This window comes from Nicotiana tabacum, chromosome 14 (assembly GCF_000715075.1).
Source record: "Nicotiana tabacum cultivar K326 chromosome 14, ASM71507v2, whole genome shotgun sequence".
NCBI lineage: Eukaryota > Viridiplantae > Streptophyta > Magnoliopsida > Solanales > Solanaceae > Nicotiana > Nicotiana tabacum.
In genome coordinates, this window is record NC_134093.1 from 103520819 (window position 1) to 103543534 (window position 22716).

The 22716-nt window shown below is 39.4% G+C and overlaps 1 protein-coding gene across 1 annotated transcript; it reads left to right on the plus strand.

Moving 5' to 3' along the window:
* The first annotated feature begins 3865 nt into the window (after positions 1–3865).
* LOC142169072 (uncharacterized) lies at positions 3866–4648 on the plus strand. Its single transcript, XM_075230274.1, has one exon. The coding sequence runs from the start codon at positions 3866–3868 to the stop codon at positions 4646–4648; it is 783 nt and encodes a 260-aa protein (XP_075086375.1).
* Positions 4649–22716: the final 18068 nt, after the last annotated feature.

Below are 22716 nucleotides of genomic sequence, written 5' to 3' on the forward strand. Positions count from 1 at the left end.
GCGGAAAATTGTGCGACCGCAAATCAATTATGCGAGCCGCAAAATAGATTTGCAACCCGCAAAATAGTCGCCGATATACCCAGCGCACACCACTTCTAGGCATCTGTTTTGCGATCCATTGTGCAACCTGCATACCTATTTGGCGGTGCATTGTGCGATCACCTACCTATTTTCGGAGGAGTAATTTCCCTATTTTCATAACCCGACCCCATTTTGATAAATATGTTTTGGGGCATATTTTGTGGCAATTATCTGATGACTTTAGAGAGAAGTGAGAGCGTTCATGAGAGAGCAAGTAGATAAAGTATCTTGTTCATCAAATTCTTGTCCAACCCTTGAAATCCAACAAGAAATCCCTCAAGTTCTTTATCAAAGAGGTAAGGTTAATTCCCTTCTCCAACCACCAAACTTGGTTTTTCCAAGCGGTGACATAATTGAACAGCAGCTAGAAGCGGCGATATGGCCGCCACGCCGTCGTCCGGTGGTGGAAAACCACCGGACCAACCATAAAATACGCATCTTTCTACATCGCACAACCCCCAAATGGTTTCACATCCCAATTCTAACCCAGCTGCCCCAAATATCCATAATACAGCAGGGTTCATCCTAACAAATCTTAGTCAGGTCAGGTTAGTTCAAAAGATACCCACCTCAATTCGGGGCCAAATTGCATGATTCAAAGCGCCAGAGAGTGTTCTCCAAGTCAAATACCAGCTTCTCATCAAATTTCAATCCCCCCCCCGGCTGTACCAAGCGCCACCCCAGATGTGCCACAATTTCACGCTATGTTCCAGGTCGACGGAAATGGAGTTCTGGCGATCCAAAATGTTAGAAACCAATGTGAATTGAGTTCTGAAGCTGTAGGGATTGATTCTAACATCTCGGACCACAACATCAATAACCCAAGTGTCCCAATTTTGCAAAAATCTACCTCTGCAGAGATAAGCAAGCCAGGTGCTCGACAAAATACCACAGACGTTTCTAAGGTCCAAACTGAGGGGCAATCCTTTGTTCATGCCTCCAAAAGTCCTCCAAAAGATAGTCGCCAAGTCAATTTACAAGAATCAATTCAAAAAAGTGATGCACATATGTTGTCTTCTTCACCAGTTACACAAGGGGTCGACAATAGTGTCTGAACTATCCAAGATGAGCAAATCCAAGAGAATAGCTTTCCAGATGCCACAACAATTTCCACAACAAATGCTCTTGCCACTACTCCTGACAACCACAAAGAAGCTCAACTTCCAAATCCTCAACAATTAGTTGCGGGCAATAACACTGGTCCATCATTTCCTGTGGCAGCATTGCAGTCCATACTAGGTAATCAAGATCCCTCAACTGCTCAAAACCTCAACAAACAAATCTACACTCCTCCCCTCAAGGTGTCTTATAACTTTGAGAGACCAAACATTCCAAAAAGGAACCAAAAGAACATCAAAAACCTATAGGAAAAAGTTGTGCAATCTTCCCAGCCCAACCCAACTATAGTCACCAATCCAAAGCCCAATACAAGCCAGAACAAAAACAAACTACCAGTCAATATCCCCCATCCATCACCACCAACAGTAACACACTCGTATGTCAATAGGTTGAGAGCTAGGCATGAAGCAGAGATAGGCCCCATTGAATTCTCCCCTCCCATTATCACTACCAAGCAAGGCAAACCAGCAGTTATCTTCAGAAGAGAGGATTACATGGTGAAATTTGCTGACAGATGCAAATATACACTAGTGGGCAAGTTTGCAAACACCATGCCCAAGATGGAAGTGATCAGGAAAAGCTTTATAGCTCAAACTGAGCTCAAAGGTGGTGTCAAAATAGCTCATTTCAATGCAAAAATAGTGTACATTGACTTGGACAACAAATATGACCACTCCACAGTATGGACCAAGCAGTACATGTACATCCAAGGCCAAATGATGAAAATTGAAGTATGGAACCCAGTGTTCAATCCTAACGAGGACTCCCCTATTGTCCCAGTATGGATTATAATCCCTGAACTTCCCTAGCACCTTTACTATATGGAGATACTCACCCCTTTGTTATCTCCTGTTAGTAAGGCTCTCTTTCTAGACTTGGCAACTTTTCAAAAAACAAGAGGTAGTGTGGCCAAAGTAAAAATGCAAATTGACCTCACTAAGGAAAGACCTAGTCATGTTTGGCTAGGTTATGATGAAGACCAAGATGTTAATGGAGATGGTCAGTGGCTTGAAGTGCAATATGACAAAGTTCCTTCATATTGCACCTACTGTAGACACTAGGGACACTCTCTACATTCATGCCAAATCATAAGTAGAGATGAGGAAATGAAAAGAAGAAAGGAAGAAGAAGCTGCTGAAGTTAGTTAATCCCAGATCAGTAACCAAAATAAGGCTAAAGATGATGCAGATATTAGCAAGAACCAAAAAAAGACACAAAGAGAAAAACCAAAGGAAATTGCACAAGACCAAATCAAGCAAAATGCAACGGAGTACCAAAAGCAAACAGATCAACAGAATGCAGTTACTGAAATATCAAAAGATGAATGGCAAACCCAAAAGAAGAAGAACTTCAAAGGCACTAACCAAAGCAAGAAACAGCAGCAGGCATGCATACCTAAACAACCATCACAACAGAAGGTCAGCAATGCATCCACCATGCAGAACAAGGAACCAGATATGGCTTCCAGTTCTTAATTGGTGACTCCAGATGTCGAGGAACAAGTCACCCCGTCTATTGATTAATTCACTATTTCTAATGTTAATATGTCTGAAAAGGATGTTAAAGGAGAATGGAGTATTGTCAGGAGAAACCAATAGATAAACAGGAAGGGGTATCATCAGGGTTTGGGATTCCTCATGTTTTGCATGAGTGTGCTACTGCACAATTAACTGACCATAGGATTGACCAATCAACCCCTGGCACCACAGTTTTAAATTCAGACAAACAAATGGCACAACAGTCAGAAAATATGAATTATGAGAAGGGTTCTGAGAACTTCAGCTCTGAAGAAGACCACTCTGCTCAAATGAGAGACTTGCTTAAAGGAAAAGCTCATGTTGTAGCTAATTTTCAAATTCAGCCACAAAAATCAAGGAACAAACCTAGTCAGAAAAGAAGAAAAGCAATGAGAAAATAGAATGCCAGAATCAGTATTAATGAACATACTGAGCCTCCTGATGACACTCCTTTTTTGAGCCCTGCTACCCAGAAAAGATGTAGCCTTGTTCCCAATGAATCAGAGGAAGCCCCTACCTACAAACATGTTGTAATAGCCAATCCTTCCCTTTCCCAACCTCGCTTGTCCAAGAAAAAAATAACCCCAGGTGGACCAACCAACAATGATAGCTACTCATATAAAACACACAAAATCACTCATGTCCCCCTCAAAGAAAACCAACATCTGCATCCAGTGGAAAAGGTTCTAAAGGAGTGGCTACTTAGCAGATATCCTCTGCAGGAAGATGAATACAGGCCAATACAATCAGAGGATGATATAATGGGGGATCAAGATGATGAAAAAGGATCTAGTAAGGAAGATCCTGAAGAAGAACATTACTGTGATCTTCTGATTGCTGCAGTAAATGGATATCCAAAGGAAGACAATGTTTCACTTACAAGAATTCAATCTAGAAAGAGACCTTCACCAAGGATCACCAGAAGCAAAGCTACTAGGATTAGCACTGTCCCACCAACCCATAAAATCTCCTCCTCATTCCAATAATTAGTTCAATCATTTGGAATGCAAGAGGCATCAGAACCTCTGGAGTTATTGAAAGGCTCAGAATACTGAAAAATATTCATAAATTATCCTTTTGTTGCAGTCTTAGAACCATTCCTTCAAACTCCATCTCTCCACATCAACCACTTCAAAATCCAGCTTTCCATGCACCAAGCGGCTTCTAATGTTAATAATAAAATTTGGGTTTATTGGGACAAAGAGTTCACTGCCTCAGTGATTGATCATGATGAACAAAAACTCACCCTAGAGATGAGACATGTTGAAAATAACAACCACTTCTTCCTCACAGTAATCTATGCCAAATGTACCCCAATTCTGATAAGACCTCTCTGGGAGGTGTTGAGGCACAAATCTGCCATCTATGACTCTCCATGGTGTGTAATTGGAGACTTCAATGTTATTGTCTTTGTTGAAGAGAAAATAGGGGGAATCCTATACCAAATGAGCAAGAGTATGGACTTTCTCTACATGATTGAAGACTGCGGACTAGTCGACCTGGGTTTTTATGGTCCTAAATACACCTGGTCCAATGGTAGAGGGCAAGGCTCTATTGTTTGGAAAAGATTAGATAGAGGTCTTGTGAATGATCAATGGTTATCTGCATTCCCTTCTACTTCTGTCTCCCATTTAGCCTCAACAGGGTCTGACCACAATCCCATTCTCATGAAAATCAATATTAGACATGACACTAGAAACAAGTACTTTAGATTTCTTAACTTCTGGGTTGATAATGTTAACTTCAAACCATTTGTTAAAGACATCTGGGACAAACAAGTGAATGGGAGTGCTATGTGGGTATTTCACCAAAAACTTAAGGCACTCTGCACTGGTCTAAGTAGATGGTCCAGACAAGAATATGGTGACATCTTCCAAAAAGCAAAAGAATTTGAAGAACAAGTAAAGGCAGCAGAAATGGTTCTGGCTTAGACCAATGAAGAAGTTGATAGAACAACACTGCATGATCTTAAAGCTCAATACATCAGATACATGAAGTTAGAGGAGAAATTCCTGAAACAAAAAACACAACTTTAGTGGTTCAAAGAAGGTGAAGCCAACTCTAAATACTTCCACAGTCTTATTAGAGGCAGAAGAAGGAAACTCTATATCCACAAAATCAAAGAAGAGAATGGACAGTGGATCCAAGGTGATGAGGCTATTGTGAATTTTACCAAGACCTTTTCACAAATCCAGGAAGAGCCATCAGGGAAGATATGTTGTCATGCATCCCCTCCATGATCACTCCTGAGGATAATGCTATTCTGTCAGCAAACCCAACCTTATCGGAGCTTTAAAAAGTTGTGTTCTCTATGAATCCCACCAGTGCTGCAGGGCCAGATGGTTTCAATAGCAAATTTTACCAATCTTGCTGGGATATCATTAAGGATGATCTGCTAAATGTTGTACTAGCTTTCTTTGGCGGCTGCAATATGCCAAAATACATGACCAGTGCATGTTTGGTTCTCCTCTCCAAGGTGGAATTTCCAAATTCCCTATCTGAATTCCAACCTATCAGCCTCAGCAATTTCATAAACAAGATCATCTCCAAAGTCATAGGTGCTAGACTTGGGCCTATACTTCTCAGAATTATCTCTGCTAACTAATCAGGTTTTGTAAAAGGAAGGAACATTTCTGAGAATATTATGCTTGCTCAGGAAATTGTCCATGACATCAAGAAACCAAATGAGGGATCCAATGTAGTCATCAAGTTAGATATGGCTAAAGCATATGATAGGTTCTCCTGGAGTTTCACTTGCATAATATTGAGGAGAATGGGTTTTCGTGAGATGGTCATTTATATGATATGGAGAACCATGTCCAACAATTGGTATTCAGTCATTATAAATGGTACTAGGCATGGTTTCTTCCATTCTACAAGGGGACTGAAGCAAGGAGATTCCCTTGCCCCTTCCCTGTTCATCATTGGGGCTGAGCTTCTGTCTAGAATGCTTAACACCCTCAATCATAATCAGTTTTTCAATAGTTTTTATATAGAAAGAATGGGCCCTCAAGTCAATCACCTCAGCTTTGCAAATGATATCATCATATTCTCTTATGGGAAAAGGTCATCTCTTCAGAAAATTATGTGGATATTGAACAAGTATGAGGATACTTTTGGCCAACAGATCAATAGGCAAAAAAGTCATTTCATGACCTCCCCCTGTGCATTTCAGTCAACAGTTAGAAGAATCCAAGCAGTCATAGGTTTTTCCAAAAAGCTATCCCCTCTCACTTACCTGGGATGTCCACTGTACACTGGTAGGTTGAAAATCATCCACTTCAACAATCTAATCTCCAAAATTGTGGGAAGAATCAGGGGCTGGAATGGCAAAATGCTATCACATGGAGGAAGGGCTACTCTGATAAAGCATGTTCTCCAATCTAAGCCAATCTATCTACTGTCAGCAGTCTCTCCTCCTAAGACAGTCTGGAAATAATTTGAGAAGCTAGCAGTAAACTTCTTCTTGGGGCATGGAAGATAACAAAAGGAAATACCATTGGGCAACATGGCACAAATTATGCTTCCCTATGAATGAAGGGGGTCTGGGATTCAGAACCATAGAAGACATTTGCAAATCAATGTAATACAAACAATGGTGGCACTTCAGATCTACTCAATCCTTGTGGAGTAGCTTCCTTAAAGCCAAGTATTGTCAGAGATCCAATATCATCTCCAAAAATGGGATACATGACAATCACAAGCATGGAAAAGATTGACGGTCAACAAGAAAGAAGCTGAAAAGAACATTTTCTAGAAAATGAAGTAGGAAGACCTGGGAATGTTTCAGTGTCCTCTTTTTGGAACAATGACCAGTGGAATCTTCAAAGATTCAATGAGAGTGCCCCACCTCACATGATCCATTTGATCACTCAGATCCCTATCTTTTTCAACAACAACTTGCAAGATGAAATCATCTGGACCCCTACTACTGATGGTAGGTTCACCTGTGCTTCTGTATGGGAATTACTCAGAAAAAAGAAGCAACTCAACCTATCAAATAAGATGATATGGCACAAAAAGATTCCATTCAAATGGTCCTTTTGCTTGTGAAGAGCTCTCAGAAATAAACTCCCAACTGATGACAGGGTGCTAGTTTTTAGCAATCCTACTGTTTCTAGGTGTGTTTGTTGCTCTGTTCATTCCAGTGAAACAGTCGACCACCTCTTTAGTGTGGGTAACTTTGCCAGAATTGTGTGGAGGAAATTTTGAGGGCCAGTTGGAATTCAAACTAAAGACATGCCACTCAGAATACTTTTGATGAAGTGATGGCTTCTCAGCAGTCACAATGAAGTACAAAGGCTTATCTTAATCACCTTGCCTATCATAATATGTTGGAATTTGTGGAAGAATAGGTGCAGTGCCAAATATGGAGCCAAACTATCCTCCTTGACCAGAGTTTTATTTTCCATTAACTCTGACATCAACCTCTTCCTTCGAGCCAACTATCCAGAAATCAAATGGCCCATTAGATGGCAGGATTTATACTCATTCATTGAGAACCTCCATCACCAAACCATCTCCACCCAGTTAGTTTGGAAGAAACCAAGCCATGGCCTTTTAAAAATCAATAGTGACGGGAGTGCACTCACAAACCCCGGAAAGATTGGTGCAGGGGTGATTATTAGGGATCATAACTGTGGCTTCATACATGCCATTGTTGAACCATTAGGGGAAGGTACCAATAACCTTGCAAAAATTGAAGCAGCTCTCTTAGGTATCCAATGGTGTTTGAGTAATGGATACTTTAAGATCCACCTGGAATCAAATTCTGCTCTCCTAGTTCAATGGTTAAATAATGGCAAAGGGTTTCCATGGACCATGAAGATGAAACTTCAATAGCTCTCAAACCTCTGTCATCAATGTGAGGAGTTCACATACTCACAGACATATAGAGAAACCAACTGTCCTGCTAACTCTCTGTCAAAGCCCAGCCATCAATTTTCAACTCTTACCAATTATACATCACTCGCCTCATTGCCAAATCAAATAAGAGGTCAGATCCTATAGGACTCTCTAGGTACCCCAGCATTCAGGCATAAGAAGACCAGGAAAATAAGGTTTCCATCACAATAGGCTACTGCACCTGAAGCAGATTTGGTATTGCTACCACAAATGCTTCTTGACAATTCTAATGCTTATGGTCGACCATGATCAACATAGTGGGACATCCACAACATTCCAAATTACCATTGACTATGGCAGCACCAATAACAATAGTTCCTCCCTCATGTGGAACTATACAGTTATGAGGTTTTCACTAATTCTGTTTGCTCTTTTGCAGGTTTCTCTATCCTATGACCTACTCAGCCTTTGGTTGTTATTTAAGGGTATGGTATTAGCTTTTGTGCTCATTCTCCTAGAATCTTAACAAAGGAAGGATATAGGTTATAGAGAGAAGGAGGTTCACCCTATAAGACATAGAATTGGATCCCACAGATACATGCCCTTTTCACTATCCAAACAAGAACACAACAACACCCTCTTTTTTTCCCCAACCCACAGAAACACTAACATAACCAACCAAACACCTACAGACATCAGTCAAGAATCACCCACCCTCATTCATGCTGCATCAGTCTACACAAGAACCTGAATGCAGAAAACACTGAACCTCAAGAAAGCGTCAAATCCAGAACTCTGGGCAGAAATGCTCAATTTCTACCTAATACTGCTCTATCTTCTACAGTTTCCATCCTCTTCCTCAAGCTCAACCAGTTTATATATCTTTAGAGTGTGGTAGTAGCAACCATGATATTCATTTCTCTGGAAATATATCAACAGGATGAAGCAAACCACCATTTCCATTAAGCAACAGCTCCAACTTCAGCCCTTCATAAGACTCCTTATATATACACATGTACCTTCCCACTTATTGTTCACCTTCTTAACCACAGAAACATCCATAAAACTGTCTGCAGCCAACACAAGAACCTGCAAACAATTGCTCATTCAAAAGCAGAGATACCATCCCTCTTTCCAAACCCCACAAGAACCTGGAAACAAGGTCTTCTTTCACTAACATGTTTGTTATTTTGTGCAGGTACATGGAACTGGCTTGGTCAATTGTTGCACTTTCAGTCAGTGGTATCAGCATCTCAGATGCTCATTCTGCTGAAAGTGCATCAATTTTACCAAGTCTTCCAATCCAACTCTCAACTCATCTCCACACACAATCACCATTGCTTACCTTCACCATTATGTCAATAGCAGTTCCAAAGCAAAAATTTCCAGGAGATCCCTGTTTCTACTGATCTCATGAAGCAACAGCATTCACAGCAAACTCCCAAACTATGTTTCCCTATGCTTCCACAAAGAAAACACCAACAGGAGACCTCTCATTCTCCTGTATCTATGCAGCAGGTCCATTTACAGAAACCTGCCACCAATTCTACTTTTCAGTCATCACCTCTAGTTACCATGCATTTTTCAGTCAACAAGTCAGGTCTCAGCAACAAGAGTACCCATGGAAACCTCTTACCTAGCAGTCAGCAGCTAGTTGCCATCCATAAGCCTTGGTAGACATTTTAAGAAAGACAATGCTCACTCCCTTCTGTCAACAATATCAAGTAGCAGCTCTCCAGTCCAGTTTATTGGATCCTTTTGATAATTATCTTCAAGCTTGCTTTCCTTGTCTCCAATGCCAAAGCAGGATTGAAGATAGCCCATTCCACTACCACATGTTTTTTTGTCACCCCACCACGGGCCTTTCTACATTTTAGTTAGATGTAGGATTTGTAACATAGGGAAGATGATCTTCCATCTCACTACTTCAGTAGAGCTAGGATCACTTGTGCATTTCTATATAGTTGACCTAGGTTTACATCACTCTGATTTTGTACATCCAGTTATCTACCACCATTGGATAGATAATTGGTTCATCACTATAGCTCTTAATCATCACAACATCCAGGGTTCATTTAGTTGCCATGTTTGGACAACTAAATGCTCTAACATCACATTTCTGGAGGTCAGGTCCATGTCCCCCTCCATTGTTGTAATTTTTGTTATTTATATGAAAATCAACCCTAGGCACAATGCATAGTGGCTTTCTTTTATAAATTTAAAAAAAAAAAAGAGGTATTGTTCTAACCCCTAATCTTCAATTTCGAGTTTGGGTAATGATGGGTGATTAAGAGTATAATTCTTGGGGTAAGTGTTCCTTATTCTATATTGATTATATTTTATAATTCTATACTCATTTACATCATGAATCCGTGAATTTTCGAAAGAAAAATCAGAATTTTATAAAATCTTCCAAAAACGAAAATTTAAGATTTGAAGGTCCATTTGATATCGAAATTGGATAATTTTTGTATGGTTGAACACGTAGCAGAATGAGTGTTCCGATTTCGTGAGTTTTTTCGAGATTTGAGATGTGCGCCCCACTGTCGAATATTTAAATGAATTTCAGATTTGTTATCCAAAAAATTAGTAAATTCATATGAAATTAATTCCTATGATTCGTATTGAGTATATCGAATTGTTTGTGAATATATTTGAAGTTTTGGAGACAAATTTAAAAAGAAAAGCTGCGGTCGAGTAATTGATTGGAATTTGCAAAGCGAGGTAAGTGTCGTGGCTAACCTTGACTTACAGGGAATAGAACCTTTAAATTATTTATTATGTGAAATGCATGTGAACGACGTATAGGCGAGGTGACGAGTGTCTATACATCGTCAAATTAATTGTTTGCCTACTTACTTAAAAAATCATAAATTATTTTAAATCATGAATTAATTGTTATAATAATTTTTTCTCTCATATTCTTTGTCAAATATTAATTCTTGAATTCCTGCATTAATTGTTACATGCTATTTGAATATGTGTCTTAATTGTTATTTGACATTTAGCATATTAAATATTAAACTGCCTATTTTCTCCCTGATTTCCATAATAACTTGCTATTTGTCATTGTTTGTTTCATAATTAAATCATAATTATTGTATGCTTGTTGTCTTATAATTTTATATTAATTATTGCATTTATTGAGGAAATTTCTTCTATAAGAATTGGTAAATAAATATATTAGAGGAGCGGGTTGCACGCCGCAACAGAATTGAATTGGTAAATGTATATATTGGAGGAGCGGGTTGCACGCTGCAACAAAATTGATCGAAATGAATATATTGGGGGATAGGGTTGCACGTCGCAACAGAGTTATTAAAAAGTCCATATTGGAGGATCCGGTTGCATGCCGCAACAGAATTATTAAAAAGTCCAAATTACAGGATCGGGTTGCACGCCGCAAAAGACTTATTAAAAAGTCCATATTGGAGGATCGGGTTGCACGCCGCAACAGACTTATTAAAAAGTCCATTTTGGAGGATCGGGTTGCATGCCGCAACAGACTTATTAAAAGTCAATCTTGGGGGATCGGATTGCACGCCGCAATAGACTTATTTAAAAGTCAATATATACTTGATTAAAATAATTATATGAGAGGATTGAAAATGAATATATTATGGAAGCGGTTTGCACTCTATAACGGAAATTGGTTGAAATGATAATAGATTATGACTGTTGAGTTGGCTTCAATTATTATAAATGAGTTACCTGATTTATTTCTATTATTTGTTGTTGTTACTAATATTGCGTACAGGTTAATGTAAGTGAACCGCCTTAGCCTCGTCACTATTTCGTCGAGGTTAGGCTCAGCACTTACCAGTACATGGGGTCGGCTGTACTAATACTACACTCGGCACTTCTTGTGTAAATTTCGGAGTTGGTCCCAGCGGCATACCATAGACTTTCTCGGATTTCAGCTACTCAGAGGAGACTTGAGGTATAACTACACGGTGTTCGCAGTTCTGAAGTCCCCGTCTACTTTACTTAGGCTGCGTGTTTGTTTTCAGACAGCTGTATTTTATTCAGACCTTTATTTGTATTATTCTAGAAGCTCGTGCACTTGTGACACCAATTCTGGGATGGTATTTAGACACCGTTGTTTGTTTTTATGGATTATTTACTATATTTCAGACTTTACTTCCCCATTTATTTCTTTGTTATTAATAAATTCAAAAATTATTTTAAAATAGATAATATTATTCTAATGTTGGCTTGCCTAGCAAGTGAAATGTTAGGCGCCATCACGGTCCGAAGGTGGGAATTTTGAGTCGTGACAGTTGGTATCAGAGCACTAGGTTACATAGATCTCACGAGTCATGAGCAAGATTAGTAGAGTCTGAAGGATCGGTACAGAGACGTCTGTACTTATCTTCCAGAGGCTACAAAGTTTAGGAATAATTCCACTTCTTTCATTCCTTATCGTGCGGCATTGATTTAGCTTGAAAAATATATCTCATATTCCTTTGCATCCATTCGTGTATGACATTGCGTACTCGGTATCAGTTGTGCGTCGACGGTTCGTGATGCCGTAGATGGATTACGAGGGAGCGAGAGATGCTCAAATATTGCCTCAATGTGTGGTTCCGACTGAAGATGCGGACATATTGAGAGATCACCTAGTGAATCATGTGGGAGATGCAACGGACCTTGGCCTCTGATTGATTTATACGAGCTGTGAAGGTTATTATTGTGGATCATTGGACATGGTGAACTATGACTTCGTGCCGAGTGGGGGGAGTCCACTATCAATGGATGGATTGCGGGGTCATATGTTATATCAGTTTTGGCCTGAAGTATATATATGTGGTACTGAAAGGTTCCCCAAAAATTTACACATATTTAAGTCCTGAGATTTTGTAGAGATAAGGTTGGAACTTGCGGTATGTCCACCTACTTAATAATCCTATACTTCAGTACCAAAGGAGTTAGAGAAACAACTTTGAATTTACAGAATGTCTACTCAGCGTGGACGCCATGGTTGTGGATTTTGGGGTGCTTCGGAGGAAGTACAGTGGTTGACGAGATTCTGGACTATGTGGTTCGTGCCAAGATTTGCCTATATGGAGCTCTACTTTTGTGATCGTTGTGTATAAATAGGGGTAAAGGTTACCCCAAAGAAGATTTGAAGAGTATGTTAAGAAATGGGTCAGCTCAACAGTGTTGAGTCAGCATAACAAAAGAAGAGATTGGCCTTGGGAGAGATAATTCTCCACAGGTGTTCGTGGCAAGCCTATGAAAAGGGCAGACCAGCCAATGCAACACCACCCACTTGGCTCAGTTCTCAGAACGCTTTTGAAAAAGTTTGTTTCCCGGACTCTCCGTAATGCGTGGCGCATAGGGTTTGAATGGTTACATCATGTCACCATTGACGGTGTCATAATATGCCATCAGGTTCAATAAGTTAGCCTGTGATATTTCTACTTTGCTTCCTACAGCCAGAGAGCGAGTCCACAGACTCATTAAAGGACTCAATTATGATCGTAAAATTTTGTATAACTCGGGAGCTACAGGCTGATACTTCATTTCCACTAGTGGTAGAAATTGCCAAGATATTAGAACGTGTTCGGGGTGAGGAAAAAGGAAACTAAGGAGACCAAGACGTCTCGAGGTTCTTGGGGATTCAGTGGATTCTACTCTGCGAGTATAAATCATTATGGCGGGGGCTCGGGCAGTCATCCAGCCCAATTTGCACATCGGATTAATCGAGGTGCTCCAGTAAGTTCTTTTAATGCACCACTGATATGCGTGTCCTACAATGGTTATTTCAGCTATCTGGCACAGACTCAGTATGAGCATCCAAACCCGTAAATGGGTTGTTATGAATGCGATGATACTAGGCACATCATGAGAAAATTGTCCCAGACTTGGGAGATACATATTTCATCAAAGCACTCAAGCTACGTGCCCCATTGTAGTTACTACACCACCCACACGACCAGTTAGGGGTGGAGGACAGGCGGGTAGAAGGCGTCCTAGAGGTGGAGCCCCAGCTGTTAATATATTTGTTTTATGATATGGCGTAGGTCGCTACATCAAATGGTGTTGTTATAGATACGACCTCGATTTAATATAAAGGAATAATTTCCCTAACTTGATTCGGTTCTGAGTATTGAGACGAGTCCTCTTATTGTGCTCTACTTATGAGTGAGCTTCATAATTCTATAATCTACTTATGTGTTTACTCCTATTGGGAGATTCTATGGAGATAACTACGCCTATCATTCCATGTTGGTCACTAATAAAAGCTGTAAGTCTAAAGGTGGATTTCTATTACTCATATCGATAAGTTTTGATGTAATTTGCGGATAATTAATTACAAATTGTGAATTATATGCCCTGCCGGTGTGGGGTTCATTATGTGTTGTGATTTTATGTAACTGAAATTATTTAAAAGGAGAAAATGGAAATTTTTGATTGGCACGATGTGCATATTACTTGTGATTCAAAACTGAGGACGAGATCCTCGCATTTTAATATAAAATGATATGTTTAAACCGGGCTACGAGCTGCGGTGGAAGTTATATAAGGACGAGATCCTTGTGAGGAAAATTCTTGTGTTTAAGTTCTCCCTTGTAAAATTAAATTTGTACTATAGCAATAATAGGGAGTCATGCCTGTTAGGCTTATTTGAAAATTCTTGTATGAAATTCTATGTGCATACTTGCCAAATTCGTGTTGTAATTATTGAGTTTTAACCTACGAGGTAGGTGCCCGCCCAGGTGACGTTAAATGCGACTCGTTAATTCGGGTAAATAATTACGAGGTATTCATGACTCACATCTCGTTATCAGTATTGTGAAGGTTTGAAACAAGATTTTTGTTAACATGGAGTTAATTGACGATTCTGTAATTGATTATGAACAACTATTAAGACCAGATTAACCCAGAAGGATGCCCCATCTAGATGGTCAGACGAGTGTAAGTTGAGCTTTTAGAAGCTCAAGACTGCTTTGACTACGACGTCAGTGTTGATATTACCCACAGGTTTAGGATCGTATACGGTGTATTGTGATGCATCTCGCGTTGGGCTTGGTGCAGTATTGATGCAGGATGGCAAGGTGATTGCATATGCGTCGCGGCAATTAAAAGTTCACGAGAAGAATTATCATGTTCATGACTTAGAATTAGCAGCCATTGTTCATGCGCTAAAGATTTGGAGGCATTACCTTTACGGTATCTCGTGTGATGTATTTACTGATCAACGCAGTCTACAGTATCTGTTCAAACAAAAAGATCTCAATTTAAGGCAGAGGAGATGGTTGGAGTTGTTGAAGGACTGTGATATCACCATTTTTTATCACCCCGGAAAGGCCAATGTGGTGGCCGATACTTTGAGTAGAAAGGCTATGAGTATGGGAAGCCTTGCGTATATTCCGGTTTGTGACAGGCCGTTAGTTGCAGATGTTCAGACTTTGGCCAATCAGTTTATGAGGTTAGATGTTTCAGAATCCAGTCGGGTTCTAGCCTGCACAGTCGCTCGGTATTCTTTATATGAGTCCATCAGAGGGCGACAATATGATGATCCTCATTTGCTTGTCCTTAAGAACACGGTGCGGAACGGTAGTGCCATGCAGGTTAATGTGGGAGATGATGGAGTTTTGCGGATGCAGGGTCGTATTTTTGTTCCTAAGGTGGATGGGCTTCATAAATTAATTCTTGAAGAGGCCCACAGTTCCCGGTATTCTATTCATTCGGGTGCCGCCAAAATGTATCAAGATTTGCGGGAACATTATTGGTGGAGGAGAATGAAAAAGGATATAGTTAAATATGTAGCTCGGTGTCTGAGTTGTCAGCAAGTTAAGTACGAGCATTAGAGACCTGGTGGTATGCTTCAGAAGTTAGAAATTCCTGAGTGGAAGTGGGAGCGTATCACTATGGATTTTGTTGTTGGGCTCCCATGGACTAAGAGAAAGTTTGGTGCAGTATGGGTCATTGTGGATAGGTTGACCAAGTCGGCACATTTCATTCTGGTAGCAGTTACCTATTTTTCAGATCGGTTAGTGGAGATTTACATCCGTGCGATTGTCCGCCTTCACGGTGTGCCCGTGTCTATCATTTCTGATCGAGGTACACAGTTCACCTCGCACTTCTTAAGGGTTGTAAAGCATGAGTTAGGCACGTGGGTTGAGTTGAGTACAACATTTCATCCACAGACAGACGGACAGTCAGAACGCACTATTCAGATATTGGAAGATATGCTTCACGCTTGTGTTACAGACTTTGGAGGCTCTTGGGACCAGTTCTTGACACTTGCGGAGTTTGCCTATAATAAAAGCGACCAGACGAGCATTCAGATGGCTCCATATGAAGCATTATACGGGAGACAGTGTCTTACGCTAGTTGGCTGGTTTGAACCAGGAGAGACTCGGTTGTTAGGTACTGATTTGGTTCAGGATGCCTTGGCTAAGGTCAAGATTATTTAGGATAAACTTCGCACAGCTCAGTCTAGGCAAAAGAGTTATGCTGACCTTAAGGTTCATGACTTTGCATTCATGGCAGGAGAAAGAGTATTGCTCCGAGTTTCACCTATGAAAGGTGTAATGAGACTCGGAAAGAAGGGCAAGTTGAGCCCTAGGTATATCGGACCCTTTGAAATTCTTGAAAGGGTAGGTGAAGTAGCCTACAGGCTTGCACTACCACCTAGTTTATCAGCAAGTTCATCCAGTATTCCATGTATCCATGCTCCGAAAATATCATGGTGATCCGTCCCATGTGTTAGACTTCATCTTAGTTCAATTGGACAAAGATTTGACTTACGAGGAGGAGCCGGTGGCTATTCTAGCCGGACACGTCCGTCAGTTGAGGTCTCAGAGTTATTCTTCAGTTCAGGTACATTGGAGAGGTCAGCCGATTGAGGCAGCAACGTGGGAGTCCGAGTCAGAAATGCGGAATAAATATCCACACTTATTCACCAGCTCAGGTACTTTTTCTAACTTCGTTCGAGGTCGAACGTTTGTTTTAGAGGAGGAGAATGTGATGACCGAAAATGTCATCTTTAAATCTAATAATAAATTATGTGTTCTAAGAACTCAAAAAGCACTATTTGTCACTCCTAGACTTGTGTGCGAAGTCCGTAAACTTTTTCGGAAAGTTTTTATGTGAAAAATGGATTAAAATGTGAACTAGAGCCTTAAAACTCAACTGAGTTGACTTTGGTCAACATTTTGAGAAAACAGACCCGGATCAGTGTTTTGATAGTTCCGGTAGGTCCGTATTGTGATTTGGGACTTGGGCATATGCTTGTATTTAATTTGGAGGTACCTAGCTCAAGTTATGACCATTTAACGGAAACTAATAATTTAAAGGCTAAAGATTTTCAAGTTTGACCACGAGGTTGACTTTTTGATATCGGAGTCGAAATTCAGTTCCGAAAATTTTCATAGCTCCGTTATATCATTTATGACTTGTGTGCAAAATTCGAGGTCAATCGGACTTGATTCGTTAGGTTTCAACATCGAATGTAGAAGTTGGTCAAGTGAGTTCGCACAAGACCTAACTTCCAATGAGCATTACTCTCATGATACGAAGTGTTATATGGTGTATTACCTACCAAATGAAATATATTTGAGTCTAGTTTCTAACGCTTTAAACTATTTGTCATTTGGACATTGCTACAAGAAGTTATGACTAAATTACCAAAAGCTGAAAAAATGCGATTATGCGGCTAATTGTGCGACCGCAAATCAATTATGCGAGCTGCAAAACAGGTTTGCGACCCGCAAAATGGTCGCCGATATGCCCAGCGCACACCACTACAGGGCATCAGTTTTTGCGATCCATTGTGTGACCTGCATACCTATTTTTCGGTGCATTGTACGATCGCCTACCTGTTTTCGGAGGGGTAATTTTCTTATTTTCATAACCTGACTCCATTTTGATAAATAGGTTTTAGGGCAATTATCTGATGATTTTAGAGAGAAGTGAGAGTGTTATAGAGAGAGTAAGTAGATAAAGTGTCGTGTTCATGAAATTCTTGTCCAAGCCTTGAAATCCAACAAGAAATCCCTCAAGTTCTTCATCAAAGAGATAAGGTTCTAACCCATAATCTTGAATTTCGAGTTTGGGTAATGATGGGTGATTAAGAGTATGATTCTTGGGGTAAGTGTTCCTTATCCTATATTGATTATATTTTATGATTCCATACTTATTTACATTATGAATCCGTAAATTTAGGGAAGAAAAATCAGATTTTTATAAAATCTTCCAAAAATAAAAATTTATGCTTTGAAGGTCCATTTGATATTGAAATTGGATAATTTTTATTTGGTTGAACTCGTAGCGGAACGGGTGTTCGGATTTCATAAGTTTTTCCGGGATTTGATACGTGAGTCCCACTGTCAAATATTTAAATGAATTTCGGATTTTTTATCCGGAAAATTAGTAAATTCATATGGAATTAATTCATATAATTCGTATTGAGTATATCGAATTGTTTATGAATAGATTTTAAGCTTTTGGAGACAAATTTAAAAGGAAAAATTATGATCGAGTAATTCATTGGAAGTTGCAAAGCGAGGTAAGTGTTGTGGTTAACCTTGACTTGAGGGAATAGAACCCTTAAATTATTTATTTTGTGAAATGCATGTGAATGACGTATAGGCGAGGTGAAGAGTGTCTATACGTCGTCAAATTAATTGTTTGCCTACTTACTTGAAAAATCATAAATTGTTTTAAATCATGAATTAATTGCTATAATAATTATTTCTCTCCTATTTTTTGTCAAATATTAATTCTTGAATTCCTGCATTAATTGTTACATGCTATTTGAATTATGTGTCTTAATTATTATTTGACATTTAGCATATTAAATATTAAACTGCCTATTTTCTCCCGGATTTCCATAATAACTTGCTATTTGTTATTGTTTGTTTCATAATTATTGTATACTTGTTGTCCTATAATTTTATATTAATTGTTGCATTTATTGGGGAAATTTCTTCTATAAGAATTGGTAAATGAATATATTGGAGGAGCGGGTTACACGCCGCAATAGAATTGAATTGGTAAATGTATATATTGGAGGAGCGGGTTGCACGCCGCAACAGAATTGATCGAAATGAATATATTAGAGGATCGGATTGCACGCCGCAACAGACTTATTAAAAAGTCCATATTGGAGGATCGGGTTGCACGCCGCAACAGACTTATTAAAAAGTCAATATTGAAGGATCGGGTTGCATGCCGCAATAGACTTATTAAAAAGTCCATATTGGAGGATCGGGTTGCATGCCGCAACAGACTTATTAAAAAGTCCATATTGAAGGATCGGGTTGCACGCCGCAATAGACTTATTAAAAGTCAATATTTGGGACATCAGATTGCACGCTGCAATAGACTTATTTAAAAGTCAATATATACTTGATTAAAAATAATTATATGAGAGGATTGAAAATGAATATATTGTTGAAGCGGTTTGCACGCTATAACAGAAATTGGTTGAAATAATAATGGATTATGAATGTTGAGTTGGCTTCAATTATTATAAATGAGTTACCTGATTTATTTCTATTATTTGTTGTTATTACTAATAATGTGTACAGGTTAATGTAAGTGAACCGCCTTAGTATCGTCACTACTTCGTCGAGGTTAGGCTCAGCACTTACCAGTACATGGGGTCGGTTGTACTGATACTATACTCTGCACTTCTTATGCAGATTTCGGAGTTGGTCCCAGCGGCGTACCATGGACTTGCTCGAATCTCAGCTACTCAGAGGAGACTTGAGATATAACTGCATGGTGTTCGCAGTTCTGAAGTCCCCGTCTACTTTACTTTAGTTGTGTGTTTGTTTCCAGGCAGCTTTATTGTATTCAGACCTTTTTTTGTATTATTCTTGAAGCTCGTGCACTTGTGACACCAATTCTGGGATGGTATTTAGACACCATTATTTTTTTTATGGATTATTCATTATATTTCAAACTTTACTTCCGCATTTGTTTCTATGTTATTAATAAATTCAAAACATGTTTTAAAATGGATAATATTATTCTAACGTTGGCTTGCCTAGCAAGTAAAATGTTAGGCGCCATCACGGTATGAATGTGGGAATTTTGGGTCGTGACAAATATTGATACTATGGCACGCGAGTTGTCCGTGTAGCACGTGAGTTGTCCTTGCGGTTTATATCGCTTGGGCTGAAGGAGCCCCTCCGTAGCCTGCACATACCCACAATAAGCGCAGTTGATTTATATTGAGGGGTGGATCTTTCCTGGGCCTGGATCTTGTCCGAAGCATTTATACCTGGGGATGGATCTTCCCCAAGGGCTAGATTGGCCCTACTAAGTACTGAGTGACTGATGGTCAGTTGATGTATATATTCCGAGATGGATCTTCCCTGGGCCGGATTGGCCATATACAATACTGAGTGATTGAGCATGATGAGTGGAAAGTGTGAGACAATGAGATTGAGTACTCTGAGAGTTTGAGTACATGAGTTCATCCATGAGATACGTTGCATTGGCATGCACACATGACATACATGCATAGAGATGTATTTTCCCCATGTTGTACAGTATCATATCATTCATGACTTCTCACACATATTGACATATAGGCATAGTGATGCATTTTACACTGGCTATCTGGAAATAAAATGAAACATCTTATTTATTGTTGGAAGGAGTTTTGGAAAAAATTACTGTTTTCAAACTTACTCATATTTTTGGCAACTTCGGTAAACGACTTGGGTTTTCACTAATGCACTTGAAAGGTAGAACTATTTTCAGAAATCATGATTAAGCTGAGCAGTTTATCTCTGAGTTACTTCTTTTATTACTTGCTTTACGTTGTTATGGACTGTTGTTGGCTATTGGTGTTGGACCCGACCTTTGTTCCAGCTCATCACTACTTTCAACCTAAGGTTAGGCTTGTTACTTATTGAGTACATGGAGTCGGTTGTACTCATACTACACTTCTGCACCTTGCATGAAGATGTTGGTTGTTGATATTTCTTTGATCGCCAAGAGCTGGAATTGAAGACGTACATGTGTTTCGGTTGTAGCTGCCTCTTGTTCAAGGTAGCCTTAGATTTATAAAAATCTATTTATGTATATTTCGAACAGATGATATATTTATTTCATATCAGCTTTGTAAATTCTAATCTTAGAAGCTCATGATTTGTACTACCAGTCCTTGGGGAGAGTATTAGAGTCAGTTAAATATTAATTTGATTGGATAGTTGTTAATTGGCTTACCTGATAGGTTTGGTTAGGTGCCATCACGACTAGGTGAATTTTGGGTTGTGACAAGGTGGTATCAAAGTTCTAGGTTCATAGGTTCTACAAGTCATGAGCAAGTGTGTAGTAGAGTCTTTCGGATCGGTATGATTACGTCCATACTTATCTTCAAGAGGCTACAGGGCATTTAGGATAATTTTCCATCTTTCTCTCCTTATCATGCGGAATTGATTCAGCTTGAAATATAACTCTTTGAATTCCTTCCACGCGTTCGTGTGCGCATGTGAGCACTCGGTATCAGTTGTGCATCGTCGTCTTGTGATTCCATGAACGAGGTTCGCATTTTGTATTCTGTGTTTTGGTGATGGGCCAGTCTGGAGGACTTGAGGCCATGTTTAATCGTAGATTAGGATCGGTAGCTTTAGTTGTAACTTGTACATTTGGACTCATATGTCTGGTAGTGTCCCTATGAGTGAAGCTTGTGGCTCGATAAGCGATCAAATAGCTATACGATAAGTATGATGTGACTGCGGGATGTGTTAAGATGGCTTGAATGTGATGAGAAGTGTTTCCTTGGAATGTAAAAAGGTCCATTGGGTGCTTGATTTTTGTTTGATGTGAAGTACGGTCTCGAATTGTGAGTGTGTTGAAGGATCTATCATGCAGTTTAATTGTGGGGCGAATTAGATTTTAATGTTGTGTTGATGAGTTCAAACTCAGAAAGAATAAGTTATTGCCTAGTAATTGTGGCTCCGAAAGGCTAGGGCAAGATGCCAATTTGAGGCTAAACAGGTGGATTATCTCGTGCGGAGTAAACTACGTAGGTGTGTTCCTTATAATGTTGAGTGGAGAGTTTCTTTTTACCAGCGGAGTGTATGTGTTGAGATTTGAATTTGAACCTGGTTGAGAAAGTTGACTTGACTGTCAAGAGAATAAATGCGAGCTTAGCGGATGATTGAGGTATTTTATGATTGGTGTTACATGAGCTTGAGAAGAATTTTTGTTGAACTGACTGCAGTATTATGTCAGTAATAAAGTATGGGTATTGTGAGTTATGGAATGTTTGTTCTATGGCTTTGAGCCAAGTGGGGGAGTATGCTATTGACGATTTGATTTCATGGTTATGTGTTAAATATTAGTTTTAGTTTGAGGCATACTTATGGGTTAGTTATGACTTGCAGAGGCTGAGATCGAGGATGACCCGAGTGAGGAAATTCACTGTATACGGGTTATATTGCACTTTATGAGTATATGAAAAATCATAGGGATGAGTGAGTTGATGTTTGAGAAGGATGCAGTACGCACAGACTATGAATTTGATCGGTGGTGTTAGAGCAGGGTTACTTCTTTGAATGTTGTTGTTCTAATGTGACATATGTCTTTCGGCTCATTCGGGCGGTGCAATTGGGGTTTGAGCAAAGTGGGTGACTCTCGAGAACATTCTAATGGGTTCGAGATTTATGTATAATAATTGAGAATTTCTCCGTACGGGTGTATGGATAAAATCTGAGATTTGAATGTGATATTTCCTGGACTTGCGGTAATTCTGTATGAATATAGATTCTACATTCCAGTATAAGAAAGGTAAAAGAACAATTTTAAATTCACATAAGGTATTCTCATAGTAGGCATTTCGGTTGTGGTACTTACAGGGGTGCTTAAGAAGAATGCAGTAGCTTATGGGTCTTGGGGCGGTGTCATTTTATGTTAGGATGTCTCGTAGTGAACTTTGGTTAATTATGATGTGGTGAGGCTCTAGATATGTTTTGGTGGCAATATTCTTGGGTTTTGGTGACCTGCGTGGTTTGGTCGAGTTAAAGGAATTTAGTTCTAATAACTTGATTATGTGCAAACGGATTTCAAAGTGTTCTTGATGGGTTCTACCATGGTTTGAACAAAAAATTTTCTATCAGTGCGGGGAATGTGTTGTGTATTGTGATTTCCTCCTAGATGAGATAAAATGGAAGGTTTCTAACTA